The sequence below is a fragment of the Aythya marila genome, assembly GCF_965140915.1.
Source record: "Aythya marila genome assembly, chromosome: 17".
NCBI lineage: Eukaryota > Metazoa > Chordata > Aves > Anseriformes > Anatidae > Aythya > Aythya marila.
The window spans coordinates 9323247-9342880 of record NC_139058.1 but is presented as its reverse complement, the minus strand read 5'-3'; the positions used below and the strand labels follow the sequence as shown (position 1 = coordinate 9342880).

General features: G+C 47.4%; 3 protein-coding genes across 3 annotated transcripts in view; all 3 read left to right on the top strand.

Annotated features, from left to right (window-relative positions):
* Nucleotides 1-1389: 1389 nt before the first annotated feature.
* Nucleotides 1390-5063, top strand: LOC309884617 (macrophage migration inhibitory factor-like). Its single transcript, XM_082773711.1, has 3 exons — nucleotides 1390-1546; nucleotides 4049-4221; nucleotides 4948-5063. Exons 1-3 carry the CDS (start codon nucleotides 1439-1441, stop codon nucleotides 5012-5014), a joined length of 348 nt encoding a protein of 115 aa, XP_082629837.1. The 5' UTR covers nucleotides 1390-1438; the 3' UTR covers nucleotides 5015-5063.
* Nucleotides 5064-7860: 2797 nt separating this feature from the next.
* Nucleotides 7861-9824, top strand: LOC309885023 (macrophage migration inhibitory factor). Its single transcript, XM_082774560.1, has 3 exons — nucleotides 7861-8067; nucleotides 8674-8846; nucleotides 9563-9824. Exons 1-3 carry the CDS (start codon nucleotides 7960-7962, stop codon nucleotides 9627-9629), a joined length of 348 nt encoding a protein of 115 aa, XP_082630686.1. The 5' UTR covers nucleotides 7861-7959; the 3' UTR covers nucleotides 9630-9824.
* Nucleotides 9825-10080: 256 nt separating this feature from the next.
* Nucleotides 10081-19634, top strand: part of DDX51 (DEAD-box helicase 51) — a 16655-nt gene continuing 7101 nt past the window's right edge. Inside the window, exons 1-6 of the mRNA XM_082774009.1 lie at nucleotides 10081-10204; nucleotides 10288-10589; nucleotides 17665-17903; nucleotides 18030-18180; nucleotides 19059-19204; nucleotides 19552-19623. Coding sequence (XP_082630135.1) covers nucleotides 10182-10204; nucleotides 10288-10589; nucleotides 17665-17903; nucleotides 18030-18180; nucleotides 19059-19204; nucleotides 19552-19623 — 933 coding nt within the window. The 5' untranslated portion in view covers nucleotides 10081-10181. The remainder of the gene's footprint in view (nucleotides 10205-10287; nucleotides 10590-17664; nucleotides 17904-18029; nucleotides 18181-19058; nucleotides 19205-19551; nucleotides 19624-19634) is intronic.

The window sequence follows — 19634 nt, the reverse complement described above, 5'->3', positions numbered from 1 at the left end:
ATAATTTAAAGAGGCAAATGGAGGGAAGAAAGGATTAACGTTCATCAGTCGTGAGACAGGGATAAAACACAAGTCTAAAATATCTGTCAGGCTGATAGAGGAAAAGCTAGGTGCATGGTTTACTGTGACCCCAGGGAACACAGATTCAAAACTTAGCAGAGGAACTTAGGAAACAGGTTCCAGCTATGGAAACGTTAAAAAAAAAAAAAAAAAAAAAAAAAAAAATTGAAATTGTACTGTCAGACAGTCCTTCAGGAGATGAGGTGGGAGTCTCAGCGGAGAATGTCCTGGTAACTCCAGGCAGGGAGAAGGACCGGCTGAACAGTTCTCAGTGTATGTACAAGAGGTGAAATGGTTCCTATAAAATAAAGCATGCTCTCAAGAGCCCTTGTGGTGTCAAAGGATCTGGTTTCCAAGCTGGTACATCAGCTTCTGGGAATTACATCAGATGTTTTCAGAAAAGAAAGAGTTTGTTTTGGAAATGTTTTTCTTGTTACATAAGTAAGCTGCAAATAACTAGAGATTGTTGTACCAGTAGAAAAAACAGGTTGTGAAGTTCATTACAAATACAGTATAAGATTTTCCAGGTGACCACTAACAACAGTAGTGTGATTTATGACCAAGTGCTTTGGATTACACCACCTGCTTTCAACAAATCCCCGAAGAAGAGATTCATCAATACCGCAAACAGCAGTTCCTCTCCTTGTGGATGGAGCTGTCATTTGAGTTCATTTTAATGCTTTGACACAGGATACATGCCCTGAAAAGTATTTTTGGATTTTTTTTTTCAGGATTTTCATTATTTTCAGAGCATTTCTGATGCAGGAGAGCCAATCCATTAACATGGACAGTGTATGAATTAAAGGCTTCTTTGTGACAACTTTGTCACAGTTCAGGGGAGGTCTCCATGACATTTTCTGTTATGGTCTATGCCGCAGAGAGAGTCCCCAAACTCACAGTTGAGGTGTCCATCTACATTTTAAATAATTAGGAGAATAGTAAGAAGAGGCACATTATATTCATTTCATCCTCAAAAATTCTCTGAAACCCTTGCTTTTTCACTGTTGTTTGTTGTTGTTGTTGTTGTTGTTGTTGTTGTTGTTTTGGTTTGGTTTGGTTTGGTTTGGTTTTTTTCAGTCATCCAAACAAGAAGTGTCTTTTTTGGCCGCTTTGATTTCCAGAGTGAGAGCAGCCAGCTCCCCCTCCTGCAGAAGCTTTACCTGGACTGCCTGCAACAGCAGCCAGCAGCACAGGCGGCCCCTTCTCTGCCGAGGGACTCCTGCTCCCCCCGGAGCAGCAGGGCACGTCACTGCTGGCTATTTAAGGGCTCCTGGCACGCTTTCCTTCTTGGTGGGGTAAGCAATCTAGCAGGTGTGTTGGGAGCAAAGCCGTGCTGTGAACGAGGCGAGCTGAAAGAAAAGCCTCTTGCGACCCAAAGATGCCTAAATTCATTGTTAACACAAATATAAGCAAGGACAAAGTTCCCGAGTCTTTCACAGGAGAGCTCACCCAGCAGTTATCAAAGGCAATGGGAAAACCAGCTCAGGTAAGTTGGGATGCTCGCGGTTTCCATTTAGCCAAGTGTGCCTGTGCAACAGGCCATTTCTCAGGAATGAGCTGCGCAGCCAGCCGGTCTCATTAAACATGTAGGAAATCAATCTCTGCAGTATCTGGCTGAAGGGAGTTATTTCAGGAGCAGGTTTTAGGCTTGTATAAGCCTTATCTCTCCAGAAAACAGGTTAAACCAAAAATGGGAGTAGGATTATTTTTGTTTTCAACCCATGCAGGAAGATAATTGACTACTTCTGTGAGACTGATGTGCTCTACCCCTCTTCAAATAAAATTTCATCAATCTAGCAAACAAATGCTTCCTGTTTGGGGGAGCAGAGGTTGTCCTCTGCCAGTTCTTGCATAACAGCTCTGAATATAAAGCTAGAGGGCAGGGCTGGGATGCAGCTGGGACAGGCTTGTGCAGCCCTGTGGAAGGGACTTGTAACATTACTTCGAAATACACAGGGAACAACAAAGTCTTTTTTTAGGACAGGCAAACTCTTCGTGACAAAGGAGGCAAAAGGAAAAGGAGAGAGTCTCCTGGATATATCAGAGAGAAGGAAAGGATTAGGGGGGGCAGGAATGCAGAGCTTTCCTCTCGCAGGAAATGGTACCATCTGAAAAAAAAATCTGATTTTTTAATCAGTGGTGTTTGTTGTGTTTTGTTATTATTATTATTATTATTATTATTATTATTATTATTTATTGGAAATAACATTTCAATAAACATTTTCAAACCATTTAAGGTGAAAATAATGGTGATTAATATCTCAGCTTGTTTTTTTTTAATAGTAACCTGCTTCTGGGATAGGTATTTAGAGGCATGTGCATACCTACAAGTGGCATGCAGCGAGCTTAGAGCACAGGGTGTCCAGCTGGGGAGAACGGGGCTGGAAAAGTGGTACCTCAGCAGGATCCCCTTGGTTCATCCTGCGCTGCTGTGGCTGGATGCACCTTGCACCCAAACAAGCTGTAAATGGCAGCCAAGGCTAATTACCCAGATGCTTCCTGGTACTCAGGCTTGCTTTTTTTACGAGGGGGTTAATTGCTGCTGAATTCCAACGATGCGCTACTAATAAACGTGGGTAAGAACAGAAGCCAAATGGGTGCCAAAGGAACTGATCCCTGGATTCCCCAGTGTGTGGATGTGACACTACGCATTAGCAGCAGGGAGAACTGCAGGCTGCTCGTTAATGGTAACATGGATACTTTCTTCCAGTTTTCCTGCTATCAAGAACAAAAGCAGGATTAAGCTGTATTTTGTTTAAAGAGGGGGGTGTTGGTCTAGACCTCAGCTGTGTCAGTTCACATTTACCTCAGCAGGGAAGACTGCAGCAGGACCCAGTGAGGTGCAAAATCTCTCAGGAACGTGGGGCTGTAGCAATGCAGTTGCAAACCCCGGCAGCATTCACTCATCCCTGCATAGGCAGGGAGAGCCTGGTGGCTTGGAGCAGATTCTGGCTGTTTTGCACGTCACCGAGTGCTCAGCACCTGAACTTTCCACCCCAATCTCATGGGCAGCCAAGACAATGCTGCTACGGGGTCCTCCTCCCAACGCTGTACTTGGGCAGAGCGTCCAGAGCCCATCTTCCAGTATGGAACTGGGTGCTCTGGGGTCAAAGCCTGCAATTACCTACAGCGTTCACTGCAAGACTGCGGCATTTGTCAGGCACTGGGCACTGCTAGGATCCCCTCCTCCCTAGGCATGCCTCCTGCCCCATTCTGAATGCTACATGGCAGACTCTGGACCACCCACTGCTTCAGTTCTGCCTTTGTTTCTCCGTGTCCTGGCTTCACTCCTGGCCGCAGGAGGAGCAGAGGTGGTGCTGGCTAGCCAGGGACAGTTGCTCAAGCTCAGGAAGGGGCTGTCCTGCACGTGAGGTGCAGTGTGTCCATCCGCCCCCCACCCCAATTATCTTTACTTGAACAGAGTAATCATTAGGAACGGAGACTCCCAAGCCTAGCTGTCATGATGCCTTGTTCTGGCCCTTAACACAGCAGGGAACGTCTCAGAAGAATGCAAACTTGTACAGTTGGGTACCAACACACAAAAGCCTTGAGTGTAGCAAGCAAGGCTTGGAGGACAAAGTCTTCAAGAAGAAGACAGAAGGCAGGGAAAGATCGGTGCTCCACTGTAACTTCACAAGCACACGAGTGAACCTATTTGCACTGCAGAAAGTGGTAAAAAAATATCTGTAACTGCCAGTGACCGTCCTTTTCAGTTTCATGTGTTGCTAGTAGTTTTAGCTAGGAAAGCAGCCATCAGTTCTATCCCCAAATTGTATATTATGGGAGTACTTTTTACCTTCTCATCTCTGTGACTTGCAGAAAAACATTCAGGAGATCTGAGAGTGCAATGAAGTACATACAAGAAAAATTCAAAAGCCTAAGTAATGGCATCTGGGATTTTGCGATTTTCAAAACTTTTCCTAACATGGCAAAGGAAGATAATACTCCTCTTTTTTTTTTTTCTTTTCTTATTTTTTTTCCCCGACAGTATCTAGCAATACAGATCTCTCCTGATCAGGTGATGTCCTTCGGCGGCTCCACAGCCCCCTGTGCTATGTGCTTTCTTTACAGCATTGGGAAGATAGGAGAGCAGGAGAACAAGGTCTACTCCAAATTGCTCTGTGACCTGCTGAACAAACAGCTGAAAATACCATCTGACAGGTGAGCTCACACAGCAACTTGTCTGATGTGACTTTGCACAGATTGTCAAAGCTCTTAGTCCCAAACTTGTCCTCTGGTGTTTTCCTGTTAACATACTCCTTGAAGATGCTAAATGCCAAGTCAATAGAGCAACTCTTCAATTAGAAAGAGGAAAGGAGCAACTGCATGAGCTGCAGAGCCCAAAAGCTGTAAAATCTTAGTTAAAAGCGATGGAGGTTCAGGTACCATACATGCACAAGCCCAGGTACAGATACATTTGGTAATTAGAGTAATATCTGCCAACACCTCCTCACTGTCAGTGTGATACAGGTGGAGGTCTCTTGTAAGAGCTTTGATTTAGATAGAAGCATTTCTAGTGCTTCTCCTGAACGTACACCAATCTGCCCCAGAACCGACTTCGTGTCACTTTACTTTAGATATAGCATCCTGAGATTGCCTTAAAACAAGAAGCAGAAAACCACTCCCAGCTTCAGGATGCAAGTGGACAAGGCATCTGGGGTTACAACACACGAATTTACCTTCCAGAAACTGCAGGAGGCAACGTGCAGCTTGCAGAGAGGTGGTGTGGCCCTGCGATGTGCTGAGCTCTGGGGCCAGGCAGCAGCAGGATGTCCTGCTGCAGGAGCTCTGGGGCCAGGCAGCAGCACCATGTCCTGCTGCAGGAGCACCCTGGCCAGCTGCAGCGCTCTCCTCTCAGCAGCTAACAGCACCTCTCTTCTCTTTCAGGATTTATGTCAGCTTCTTTGAGATCAGTGCTGCCAACGTGGGCTGGAACAACACCACCTTTGCTTAAGTGCTCTGAGGTGGTGAGAGCTTATTCTGAACACACACCGTGATTTTTGCACACTGCAGCTCTAGTTGTGTTATCTGTGTATGCCATGAGTGTAAAAGCCAGGGGTGCTGTCCTAACGTCTTGTCTGCTGCCTCAATAAAAGTAGAAGAACAGCGGGAACCTTTACACCTGAGATTCTCCTTATCCTGGAAGGGCCTGTGGCTGAGATGGGAGGGTGCTTTCTTAAAATATTCCTAATAGACCCTTGTCTTTAAAACAGTTTCTCCTTTTGAAGATGAACACTCCATTTGGGTTCATTCTGAGCAGTCTGAACAAACTTAATCAAGTCAAGATAGTTCTGTTTTCAAAATATGCGTAAACGTACGTCGGGATGTGGCTATTGATGTGGTGCATGGACCTCACTTCAAAAGGGGGAACGCAGGGTTGTGTTTTATTGAAAAGGGCTGGGTTGCAGTCCAGGTCCTCCTTAGATCCTACACTAGGCAGACATCTAGCTGCTCAGCAGAGACGCTCGTGCTGCAGGAGTCTCCCAGGGTTCACAGCAGACAGAGGGAGTAAGTGGAAAAAACCCACTGTCTGCTGTCCTGCCCTCCCCTTTCATCCCCTGAGCAATCTGCAATGACAATGAAGATTAGAGCACGGCTCAAAATGAGGGAGACACAGTGAGCTATTCCCAGATGTCAAAGTGGTGAATTATGAAAGGAAGACTTCCACTTAAATACTATTCAAGCCCTGGGTCAGATAATATAATTTGCTTCCAAAGGAAAATAGAAAGATTGAATGCAGAACTATTTCCTGGAGCTCTGAGATCAGGTGTCCTTTTTTTTTTAGAAAAAAAATAAAATATTTTTTTTGGGGGGGAAGAATAGCCCCCATCTCAGCTTGTTCACCCCTACTTAAAGCCTTGCAGAGTCGCCCACTGAGGAAGGCATGGCACGAGGTAGGTGTTCTTTCAGCAGAATTGCTCATAGACAATGGCTACAGGGCCCCTCAACACAGCAGGACCTTGGCTGAGGAGGCCGTTCCCTTCTCCAGAAATCAGTCTGCCTTTCTCACTGAGCCAGCAGCTCAGAGCGCCTCCTCTGTCTGCTCTTGGAGGCACGGCACCGGCATCTTCTGGTGTTCTCCTGCCTCCTTCTCCCTGGCCCAATGGCTCTGTGCTCTGGTTCTGACTGCAGTGAAGCCAAGCATGTCCAACCATAACCAGCAAATGCCCCAGCCCTGCTATTTGCAGTCAGGCTCCAGGGAAGACCCCAGGCTCCAGCCAACTCCCATCTCTGCTGAAGCCTTTCTGTGCTAGATGCTTTCTGAGTTATTCTCAGAGCATCCAAACACTGACCTGCATGTTCCTAAGGTAACTCTGAGACCAAGTACAGTCAAGACCACCTCTACTTGTTAACAACCATGCTTTATGCTAATAGGGAATATGAAAGCTTTTTAAGCTTTTTTTTTTTTTTTTTTTTTTTTTTTTTTTGGCTCTAGTTCATCATTAGAATGCTGTTAGATGTATTTCTGTAAAACATTTTACCTTTCAGCTTCTTTCTGTTTTAGACACACTTCATGTTCTTATTTTAATCACAAGCAGTTGTTCTAAAGCAGATTCATCCAGAAAACATGATTACACGCACGTGGAGTAATCACTTGAGGGAAAGGTGCACAGATGCATGCTAGTACTTATCTAACTTTAAAAAATGCATCTTTACAAGCCATGAAAATATACTCTCTGCTACTTCCCCAGTCAAGGGGACACAAGAAGGAAATTGCAGGTCTCTCCATGGTGTGAGCAGCATGGCCAGGGGCTGGTGTTTTGGGCCTGGCGGGCCGCAGAGCATCACCCCCGTGGTCCTGTTGCTCTCCCAAGTTTTTTAGCCAGGGAACTCCCACCCCACACCTGTGCAACAACTCTGGGAGGGAGAAAGGTGGGAGGAATAAGCGGTGCTGTGCAGAGGGAAACATCTTCAGGTCTCAATAGTGCTGTTAATCACTAAAACGAAAGTAAGCACTTCAAGTCCTGCCAGTTCTGTGAGACAGCCTGTGCCTCTTCAGATCACCTTCTGCTCTTTGTTCAGGGCTATGTGTATTCACATGTGCAATGCAGATGTACCAACGAGCATTCTAGCAGCAGCAGTACCGGGACTTTGTTAAAAATTAACGTGCTCGATTCCTGTCTGGAAAATGTCTGCACACAGAGGGCTCTGGGCCTGATTCTCTTTTGCCTTCCCGTGAGTCATTTCAAGCAGCGCCAAGCTGCAGCGGGAAGCAGGGCGGCGAGTCGTGCCCTCTGCAGCCTACGTGCACCACATCACATAGCCAGCAGAAGGCCCATCTCTCAAGACGCCTTTCCCCAAGGAACGGGCTCACACCGTTCCCTTTCTAAGCAACGGAATGAGAAAGAAAGGAAGAAAAGAAAATCCTTTTTTTTTTTTTCTTCTAAAAATCTGGTATGAAAATGAGGATGCTAAGATCACTTGCGATCTGAGTGAAGCACAGCAGAGAATAATTATCGAGCCCACCAGCCAGATGCATTTTCGCTCACATTGTGTAACAGCTACACACACGGTAAAAACAAAAAAAAAAGCACAAATATGCCTTGATTTTGCAAAAGGACACAACCCCCTTCCCATCCAGGGCCAATATCCCCATTTTATAACTGCCAAGAGAGGCGGCCCTTTTAATTTATTTTTTTAGGATGGGTGTTGTGGCGGGTCCCTGCAGTGGGGGGGGTGTAGGGTGTGCGTGTAGGGGTGTGTGGGGGATTCCGGCCCCCCCTCCCCAGCGGTGCGGCCCCTTTAAGGCCGGCTCGGCGCGGCCCCGCTCGCCCTAAAAGCGCCGCCGCCGCCGCCCCCTCGCCCCACTGCGCCGCCGCCGCTGCCGGTCCCGGTCCCGGTCCCGGTGTCGTTCCCGTTCCTCTGCTCTCCGCCGCCGCCACCAACCCTACCGGCACCATGCCGATGTTCGCCATCCAGACCAACGTCTGCAAGGACGCCGTGCCCGACAGCCTGCTGGGCGAGCTCACCCAGCAGCTGGCCAAGGCCACCGGCAAACCCGCGCAGGTCGGGGAGGGCGGCGGGGGGACGGGGACGGGGAAGCGGGGTCGCCCCGGGATGGGGCCGGGCAGGGATCGGGGGGGACGCGGGGCCGGGGAGGCGCCCGGGCAGCGAGTGGCTGGGTGCACATGGCCGCTTCTTCGTCCTCCTCCCTACGCCGCCTGTAGGGACGGCCTGGACGGGCAGAGCCGTAGGTTGCGGTGATTTGGGGTGTGTGTGTGTGATTTGGGGGGTGTGTGTGATTTTGGGGTGTGATTTGGGGCGTGATTCCTGGCACGGGAACGCGGCGTTCGGCCCTTATCGCCGACCGCGTGCCCCACGGCCGCAGCAGCGGCAGGGGGAAGCGGCTGCCTTGCCTGCGGCTTTGCCCAAACTCAGCCTTCGGATCTGGAGCCCAGAGACAGCATCCGGGGGGATCCCAGCATCTGGGGAGATCCTAGCAGCCTCTAGTGGTCCAAGGCCCCATAAGGAGGCTGGGAGTTGTTATTGGCCTCCAGAATGGCACACAGCTAGCTGCACGATGCTTAATGCTGAGTTTGGTACCTCAACAAGTCTCCATGAGGAGAGGGAATTAATTGACTTACTCCCTAACTGTTTGTTCTCCCATCACAGTACATCGCTGTGCACATCATACCTGACCAGATGATGTCCTTCGGGGGCTCCACGGATCCCTGTGCTCTCTGCAGCCTCTACAGCATTGGCAAAATAGGAGGGCAGCAGAACAAGACCTACACCAAGCTCTTGTGCGATCTGATCTCTAAGCACTTGCACGTATCTGCAGACAGGTAAGGCTGGGGTGTGATGCTGACCTTGTTCCTCTGGTGCTCTGAAACTGCCTTGAAAACTTAATTTGAAAGCATAAAAAGCCAGTAATAAGTCCATGTGTTTGACAGAATACAAAGTGAGCACTTGCAACATTCTTGCATCCACGTCAGAGTTTGCCTACAAACTTTCCCTTGAGGCCTCTGCTGTCAAATGGCTTCCTGCCCTCAGAGTAGGGAAGAATACTAGGGTATTAACAGGTTGCAGAGTCTTTTGCCTCTGAGGTGTGATGTCATCTTATAGTTTGAGGCTAGAAGCTCAAGGGAGTAGGAGTTACAGGCCGGAGCTGAAAGACAGGGTAGGAATGAACTATCTGGCTGTGAACAGCTCCCTCATGGACTGGCAGGACTCTGGGGAATATCCGCAGGGAGCGGTGAAGGCCAGGAGGAACCTGCTGCCTCCTGCATCCCAGAGCTGGAGGGAAGAGACAAAACATCTCTGGAGTCTGAACAGCCCCTGACTGAAGAAGAGTTTATATTTAAAAGATTAAGTACAGTTCCAGGCCTCCAAGGAATATTTGCTGTTACGGGTTCTGTCAGACAAGTTAACTGGATTTTGGTAGAAACAAAACTACATTTTTTTTTTCTTTCTGGGGAACAGGAAGCACTCTCCAATATCCTGTTGCCTTCTCTCTCTCATCACTTACATAAATGTCACTGTATTTGTGCCTCTTCTGCAGGGTGTACATCAACTACTTCGACATGAATGCTGCCAATGTGGGCTGGAATGGTTCCACCTTCGCGTAGAGCTCCCCCCGTACGAAAAGGCTGCTCCTGGACCTACCCTCACGCTGCCCATAGAGACCACGGCACAAGGGGCCCCGGGCTGCTTTTTGTGCCCTCACGGAGCGATGGCTCCTTGCTCGTGTGTTTGGATACTGCTGCTTCGACATTCCTCTGTTTTTTCCGTGTAGGAAACGAATAAAGATTTAGAAATAAAACCGTCTGGTGTAAGCTGTGGCGGGTTGGGAGGGTGGTGGGGGCTGAGAGCTGGGAGGAATAAATGCTTGAGGGTCGGTGTTGCTTGTAAGGCTGCGTATTTCACTGAGGGCAGGGTGTGTGGCAGCGCTCCTCCGTGATTTCTACCTTGCTGGGCGCTGGGGGCGCCTTCAGGCCGCCTCGTCGCCTTCTCCGTGTCACCGCCAGCGCCGTAGCGAGGCCGGGGCCGCCTCCTCGCCTCAGGGCAGCGCCGCCTCGCGCCTCTTCTGGAGCCTTCTGCCGCTGTGCGGGCCCCGTGGCGCCATCTTGTGGCGGCCCCCGGCGCCGTGACGCCATCTTGTGGCGCTGGGTGCCGCCGCCATGGCGCTGTTCGCCATCACCAGGTGCCCGGGGCCGGCGGGCGGCTGAGAGCCGGGCTGTGGCGGGCGGGGGCCGGGCCTGACGCGTTCGTTGTCGGCTGTTTCAGGTACGCCGCGGAGGAGGAAGAGGAGGAGGCCGGGGCCGAGGCGCAGGAGCGGGCCCGGGTCCTGCTGGAGCGGCTGCGCGAGCAGGCGAGGGCCCGGCAGCTGAGGCGGCAGCGGGATGAGAGGCCCCGGGGAGCCGGCGGGGAGCCCGCGGCGGGCGGCGAGACCGCGAGCCCGGGGAGCGAGCGGCGGGGAAGGCGGCGGGGGGAGCGGCGGGAGGCTGCGGAGCGGGCAGCAGGAGGCAGCGAGGAGGAGGAGGAGGATGGAGGAGCAGCGCCCGCCGAGGGACGTGGAGCAGGCGGTGGTGAGAGGGGCTGGGGGGGCCTGGCGCGATGGGGCGGCGGTTCTCAGCCGAAAGATAGGTGTGAGGTGCCCTTTGAGTACCTCGGAGGGTTTATTTGAGAGGAAAGTTCTCTTTCTGAAGCCCTATTGTTATAAGTTGCCCCCTTAATTAATTTTCAGAGAGCATTGCATTAATAATAGAAAGGAATTTATTGAGTAAGCAACAGCAAGCAAAACAGCGCTGGGCGGCCGGGGAGTCTCGGCTCCTCCAACGGCGCGCACCTCACCCCCGCCAGGCTCCCTTTTTATATCTTGGTAATTCCGGGATTACGCAGCACATCCTGGTATATTCTGCGACTGCGCGCACTGTTGCTAGGGGGTCGTCTCTGTCCCTCTGGTGGTCGTGAAGATGAAGGCCGTAGTCTTCCTCCGCGTTGTGGTTCAACTTCTTTTTTTTATTTGGTCATGTTGGCCCAGCGTGAGACAGGAATGCAGGATGTTGATACACTAGTTTAGCAACTTATCAGGAGATGGTTACATGAACTTTGCAGCAGTGTCTTTGAACAAAAGAGGCAACTGAGATGCAGAAGGAGAGAAGGGGAGGGGGTTCTCTTTTTTGTTACATTAAGCAAAAGAATTTTCATAGTGTCTAGCAAAGGAGTTTTCACAACTCCCGTTCCTCAAACAGAACTCCTTGTTTTTATAATACAAAAGACAATGAACAAACATTTATTGTGTATTACAATCCCTCCTTTTTCTTTTAGTTACTCATTTTGTTCATTGAATCTCTGCAATGCCTGGCTACTAAGAACTAATGTTTCCTTGATTCCTTTGTTGGTACTTATTGGCTCGTATTTGGCATGTATGAGCATTAGATGTGCCGCTTCTAAACATCCCTTTACAATCGCAATCAATTTATTAAAAATACATGGTCCAAAAGTTAGTGCTATTATTAATAACAACAAAGGTCCTGCTATTGTTGATAATAAAGTAGTAAGCCAAGGTGAATAATTAAACCAAGATTCGTACCAGCTCTGTTGGGCTTCATTCTCCCGTTTCCTTTTTTCCAACCCTTCCCTGGGTCTTGCCATTGTATCTCTTACCACTCCAGTGTGATCAGCATACACAGCATTCCTCTTTCAGGGCTGCAAACAGCCCGTCCTGTTGAAAAATACCAAATCTAATCCCCTACGATTTTGTGACACTACCTCTGAAGTGACCTGATAGATTTTCCAGGGCCGAGATGGATTGTTCAGTTTGGGTCAGGTAAGTAAATTCTTGATTTTGTTTAACCAATGAGGCTACCCTGGTCCCCACTCCAGCTCCTCCCAGGATTATTAGGGTGGCCAAAGTTAGAGCCGTGAATGGTTCCCGTCTTTCCAGATGATAACTTGCCACTGTGTGCTGGGTATACATACAATCCTCAGGGTGGTATAGAATCCTCGGTATAATTATCACCTGTATACAAAAATCAGGAGACGCATTAAAGAGTTTTAGTGATAGACAAAGAGTTACGCCCACTCACGAACAAACCCACCTAGCGTTGTTGGCTGGGATTAGCCACTCGGTTGATTGTTTTCCATTCTCCATGGTATTACATAGGTGACACTTCCCACTAGGAACCGTGCCCACACACCTACCACCTCCAGTGACTTGTGTTAGTCTTACCCTTATGTCTTTTCCCCAACTGCAATGTAGAGGGCTGTTCTTTGTGCAGGTGGGCTCCCCAGGATCCCCAATAGCATCATAATATGAAGGCCTTATACTAAAGCATAATCAACAGTGTTTTGTTACATTTGGGCTTGTTTTGTTTAATAATTGGTAGCTGGCATTCATGACCCCCCCATATGTTATTCTCAACTATGTTATCATTCTCAGCTTTACCTGAGCTTGTAGGGCTGCCGAGGGTTGGCACTGTAGTATTTTCCACAGGCTGGATTCCCTGGACATTTTCTGACAATACCTCATTTGTTCCTACTGCCTGGGGCCCATCAGCATCCTCCTTTTTATTAGTATGAGTCCTCCCCTATCTGTTCCGTGTTCGTAAAATCTGACATTTTCCTAGTACCCAGCTAGTATCGTCCAAGTTTGTTATATTTATATATAGAACCTTGCAAATTTCTTTATTTCCGTGGAAGGTTCCTGTATACCCTATACCATGCCCTTGCCACCTGTAATGGGGATCCACTTGTCAGTTACAACCTTGCGGCCCATATCCCACTTGTAAGAATTTATTCCGACCAGCCCCGAGTGTCCAGTCCGTAGCAATGGTTTCACACCCCCAGTATGCACAATAATATGCGTTTGGATAATTACAGTACCCCTTTCCTGGGTTAGAACTTGGGCAGAAATAAAATCCTGATAGGTTAAAGCATGGCTGCACTGACGCCAGGTCACATAATGTGATGCGGAAACTGGGAGCACCCGCTGTCGTTGTTTGCTGGATGATGAATTGATCCTCCCATCTGATTAAGCTCCATTTAAAAGGCTGGTGGGGATGCGCAGACCCATAGCTGACCAAAACGATGATACTGACTCCCATGTATCATAGGAGGTGGTCGGAGCCCATCTAAATTGTCGGCCCCTCAGTCCCCCACCGTTTTCACTTCTCTGCCTCGCTTGTCAGTTCGGTTGCAGCGAACTACAAGGTATCGGTTCTTCTTGGCAGCAGCAGTGTTCTTCAGGGGAACCTACTAGGGAGCCTTCGAAACAGGGCCTCCTCCCCTTCCCACGATACACAGATAATACACAATACTTATCGAGTCCGTCTTAGCGTCAGCTTCAAGTCGTCAGGGCCTGGAGCTGCCTCCCATTTACGTTCCCGGACTGGTCCTTTCACTCGGCCGGCATGCGTCCATCCTTTCTCCGCAGTTCGAATAGCCGTTTCTGTGGTAAGCAAAACAACATAGGGGCCTTCCCCATCGTGGTGTTAAAGAAGTCTCTTTCCAAGTCTTAATTAGAATTGAGGGTGATCAAGTGGCAATTCCGAGTCATAGGGCATACCATATAGCATTTCAAAAGGAGAAATTCCTATACCAGTTCTGGGCTGTGTCCATATGTTTAACAGTGCAAGAGGTAAGCATTTTACCCAAGAAGCCTTAGTTTCCAGCACAAGTTTTGTTAGTTGTTTCTTAATTTCACCATTCATTCGCTCTACCTTTCCAGAAGGGAGGGGTGCCAGGGGCTGTGAAAATCCCACTCAATCTCTAAGGCCTGCTTTAATCCTTGCAGTAAAGCTTTACACCCATTCAGTCACGTGGTCAATTAGGACAAACAAGTAACTCAGTAAAGTCTACCTGTATACTTTGGAAAGGTCAAAGCCCTGTCTTCCGTCCCCCTCTAGATAGGTTACAGAAGACCATTTTATTTACCCTTTGACATATGGTACATCCTCTGCATGTGTGCTTCCCTGAAGTATATATTCCTACACAGACATGCTTTCTTAGAACAACATCACACATTGCTTGCACCTCCCAATGATTCTTCTGATGTAAAACAGTTATTTGCCTCATTATCACTTTATTCAGCATTTCTCTCCCATCAGGGAGTATCGATTTTCCTTAAAATGATCCACATATTTGTAACAATAATACCTCCTTGGGAGGTTGTAATTGCCCCAAAATCTTTTTTAGAATTTACCCAAATAGATAGGTGGCCCTGTAAACCCCTGAGGTAAAATTGTCCACCTATATTGTTGCTTCCGCCCCCATTTCAGGGTCTTTCCAGTCAGAGGTGAATATACGTTTGCTCTCAGGGCCTGAGAGCACTCCATTAATAACACTGTTATTCCAGTCTAACAATTTACTAGTTGAATGCCCAATTTAATCATCAAATCCCTTCCCAACAAGTTAGTTTCCGCCTTGGATACATACAATAATTGCCCAGTGATCATTTTATCCCCTGGTCTCAGCTTGGTATCCCCCAAAAGTGGCACTGTTATCCCAGTCCCTTCTACCCCCATCACATTTAGGGTTTCATTAGTTAATTTAATCCCTGATGCTTTACAAGTCAGTAATGATTTAGCTGCTCCAGTGTATTGGGTTTGATGGCAAGGTTTGAGGGTGTGTGAGGGGTGTGGGGGTGGGAAACTGCAGTGGCAGCCCCCGTGAAAAACAAAGCAAAACAAAAACAGAAACCTCCCCGTGGTAGATAAGGGACAATTTCATCTGGCCCTAAAGAGGCCCACTGCTGCCCAGAGCCAAGCCATAGCAACATAGTCCGTGCCTCTGTGAGAGCACATCCACGAAAACAAACAAACAAACAAACAAACAAACAAAAACCTGCTGCTCAACAGCAGCTGGGAGAGCGAGAAACCCCCCCGCAGACACCAAAGTCAGTGCAGAAGGAGGGGGAGGAGGCGCTCCAGGCGCTGGAGCCGAAGCCCCCCTGTGGCCGCTGGAGAGGCCCCTGGTGGAGCAGGCTGTTCCCCCCTCCCTGATGCTTGGGAAACTGAACAAACACCACAACAAATATGCAAATATACCAAAACTTCTAGACTGTTACTTAGATAATACCTACATCACCTTTCCCTGCTCATTCAACTTCGAATACCTTTAACACTTTCCACAAACCTTTTAACACTTCCTTTATCTTTCTCTAGCCTTTACTTTTCTAATGCCGACATCAAAGGCTCAGTCAGGGGCCAACTTAATTCCATACCTTTTCCCTCCAAGATGCTGAAACAACATCAATATACAACATTTCATCCTGTTTTCCTTCTCTCCACAAAAACATTGACTGTAATATGGTGTTATAATTAGTAGTTCCATTTAGGGGCCACTCCGCTCCATCCTCTACTTTATAAAGTGGCCACCACTGATTACAATATTTGATAAGGGCTCTTTTACTCACTGTACCCTCTCAGCCCACTATATCCCTCCAATGTGTTAGTATACATCCTAGGAGGCTTTTCCTCGGGGTTTCTTTGCTTTGAACTTTTCCTATTGTAATCTACAGTGGTTAATATTCCACCGTTTTCCTAGAAGATCTTTACTAGTCAATCCCAATCCCTCCAAAATCCACAATATACAGATACACAAGTAAAAACAGACCACTGTAAATTAACTGCCTGTAGACAATTACACTGGGGACATTTAAACCTGATGAGCCGATAATATACCTGGGCAAATTTTGTTCCCTTAGACATACACCTCAATGGCAGTTCTTATATTTACATATTAACATATGTATAAAAGAACACTTTAACAAAAATGCCCGGGCTTTTATATATACAATATACAATGTACAGTTATTATTCCAGTTAGAATTATTCCTCAGCAGCTGCAAACATTATGCCAGTTGCCATTAAAGATCGCTTACCCTCCTCCTGTCTCTTTCTTAAAATCTCAGACGTCCCCGGAGTTAATGGGGACTGCCACATATTCCTAGTCACTAATCCCTGAGTGCTAGAATCAGAGTTGTTATTGGCATCCCCCTGGGGTTGCAGATTAAGAAGCCCGGGAGTCGGAGGGGCTGCAGGTGGGGATGGTGGAATATAGGGAGGCAGTGGGGCTGGGATCTCTAATTCTCGGTTTTTCTTGTGCCTCCCATCCCCTCCTTTTTCTTTTAGAGGATATAAATTGGCTCGAGTTTCCGAGCTGATCCACAAATGTGCATATTCACTTTCTTCCAAACTAAAAGGTTCTTTTGAGTTTACATAAATATTTAGGGCCTGGCAAACCCAATCTTCAAAGGACCCAAATACAGGCCAGTAAAGGTGGTCTCCTCAAATCTGTTTACCACCCCAAACTTCAACACAATAATGTATCATTTTTACTTTATTCCTTCCCCGCCTAAAAGGGGAATCCTCCCAATTTTTAATCATTAATCCCGGGGTAACCTAACATCAGATGTTACCCCGCCCATGGGACCAGAAGGCTTACTCTTCTTCTGTCCCATCTTCTGGAGCGCCTTCACACACACACACAAATCGCTTCCCCCTTTTCGTGGCCCAGTCCCTCGCGGGATGTGGGAACCGCACTACTGAGGGGTCCACACTCGCTTCGTCCGCAATTGGACGTCTCACAGCGACACGCTCCAGGATACCCAACCCCAACCGAACGGATCACCGGCCTATACTTACTCACTCCTGAGTCTTCGTTCGGTCTTCGTGCACAAAGATTACTAGGGGTTGCCGGCTTTATTTGCTTGCTGCCGAATTTAGGGTTCGTCGGTGAAGGATTTGAATGAAAGCAGTCCTAGCGAAGGCCGCTGAAATCAGCGGGGCGCCCCCTCCGAAGGTCTTTCAATCAGATTGCCTTCATCCGAGTCACGGCACCAAATTTGTTATAAGTTGCCCCCTTAATTAATTTTCAGAGAGCATTGCATTAATAATAGAAAGGAATTTATTGAGTAAGCAACAGCAAGCAAAACAGCGCTGGGCGGCCGGGGAGTCTCGGCTCCTCCAACGGCGCGCACCTCACCCCCGCCAGGCTCCCTTTTTATATCTTGGTAATTCCGGGATTACGCAGCACATCCTGGTATATTCTGCGACTGCGCGCACTGTTGCTAGGGGGTCGTCTCTGTCCCTCTGGTGGTCGTGAAGATGAAGGCCGTAGTCTTCCTCCGCGTTGTGGTTCAACTTCTTTTTTTTATTTGGTCATGTTGGCCCAGCGTGAGACAGGAATGCAGGATGTTGATACACTAGTTTAGCAACTTATCAGGAGATGGTTACATGAACTTTGCAGCAGTGTCTTTGAACAAAAGAGGCAACTGAGATGCAGAAGGAGAGAAGGGGAGGGGGTTCTCTTTTTTGTTACATTAAGCAAAAGAATTTTCATAGTGTCTAGCAAAGGAGTTTTCACAACTCCCGTTCCTCAAACAGAACTCCTTGTTTTTATAATACAAAAGACAATGAACAAACATTTATTGTGTATTACACCTATGCTACAAGCTTTGGGGGTGAATTTAGCATAAGGGCAATGTGTGTCAGCTTAGTATTCCACCATCTCTATACCACCACCGCAATGTTTTGCACTTGGATTTAAGAGGAAGGATGAGCTTGCACATTGCTGACTACATTCTGTGGTGTAAAGTGTTTCCTGTATCACGTTTTTGAAGCATGCTCTGACCTGCAGCTTTGTATTTCTGTTATCTAGATTCTGAAGAAGATGTTAAACAACAGGAAGACAGAAGAAATCTTAAAAATAAATCTAAAAGGAAGAAGAGGAATGATGAAACTGAGGGAGCTGAAAGCAAAAAAGCACGCAGTGAAGGAGCTGAAGGAAACCAAAGCACAAAGGAGGAGCTGCCTGTAGCAGCCTCGGGGGAAGAAGCAACTCCGCCACCTTCCAGCTTGGTGGTTCTCGGAGACTATGACAGAAAGCCTGTGCAGAAGGTAACTAGCTTGACTGAATTTTGATGATGGTTGGGTATAAACAGGCATCTTACCAGCTTATTTTAATGTATGGTATTGCTCATTTGATGGCAGAAACACTTTGTGACTCTCTTTCCTCCACTTCAGGTTCAGCCCTTTTTACCACAGTGGCTCGCTCAACCCAAATTACTGCAAAAACGTATCAAAGAGAACCTGATTCCAGTGGGGGATGTCCCAGGAATTCATCCAAAGCTATTGAAAAAGCTGCAAATGAATGGGATAGAGTCCTTTTTTCCAGGTACCTTGATAGTGCTCTTTCTTTCTTTCTGAATTCACTTATGTAGTTCCTGAATCTGTTGCTGCATGTATCATGTGTTCAGTGAAATAAAATATAGCACAAAAGCAAACTTATTGCACTGAAATGATGATACTAGTTTTAACACTTTACTTTCAAAGACTTAGGAAGAGTGAATAATAAAATTCGGTATATCTAGTCATAAATGCAGCGTGACAAAAGACGTCTTTTGAAGTAACAGCTCACAGCACCCACAGGAGACCGATCTTGCCTGTATCCTCCTTTTTTCCCCCTTAGTTCTATGCACGTGCTTTATTTCCTTGCCTTCCACAATCTCTGGTACTAACTGGACCAATCTGGGAACCTGTTCAACTCATTAAAAGGAGTTAAAGGGAGCAGCAAACTTGAATGACTTCAAAGCCTACAGGAGGTGTTCATTTTTCTCCTTGGCAGATGTTGCTTCATTGCTCTGTTGCATAGTATGTGTTTTTATAGGTGTAGTTTGTACTCCAAAAAAAGGATGCTCATAGACAAGCGCTCATGGGTTTTAAATCTGCCCAGTGTCACCCTAACACGAAGACAAGACATGTATGAGTTGAAAACAATATTTAACACAGTAACATCTATGCTGAGTGCTAGAAATAGCTGAATTCTTGGAGCGGGAAATCTCCGTGTTCAGTGCTAAGCTCATGAATGAAAAAGAACCAGGGAAAAAACATAGCATTTCTACTAAGATGTTTTTTATTCTTCCTCTCTTATGTGTGTAGCAGCAACAGCACAGATAGGGAAATAGATTCGTTGTATAAAACACTGCTTTCCTAGATGAGTCTTAATCCCATTCATTAACTCTGTAGGTAATGTTCATTCCCATTTTTGTTCAGTTCAGGCAGAGGTGATTCCTGCTGTTCTGCAGAGTGCGTCCAATGGGTATTTGATGGGGCAGGGAGGATACCGCCCCAAAGACATCTGTGTCTCGGCACCTACTGGCAGCGGTAAAACCCTGTCCTTTGTCATACCAATAGTACAGGTGAGTTTACCCCCAGCAAAACATAGGGCAAATGTTTTGCTTGAACAAAATCAACCCCGTCCTGAACTTAGAAGTGGGTTAGAAAGCCAAGGAATTTGTGGATGCAAATAGATATTTTGCTCAGAGCTTTCTGAAGGAGCTGTAGGAGGAGTATTCTTCACCGCAGCATCCTACTCCTTTTTGCAGACAACAGGCATAGCATGAGGAGTTGGGAGTATGGAGGGGAGTAAAATGGAAGCATAGAACTCTGGAAAGTGTCACAGCCATCTCTTCTCACTAGCTTAGATACAAGAAGCTCCTTTTCACCCCATGGCTTTCAGGGACTTATTTGGCCTCTGTTTTGGCAGGTTCTGCTAGATCGAGTAGTTTGCCAAGTACGAGCTCTGGTTGTTCTGCCCACCAAGGAACTGGCACAACAGGTATATAACTT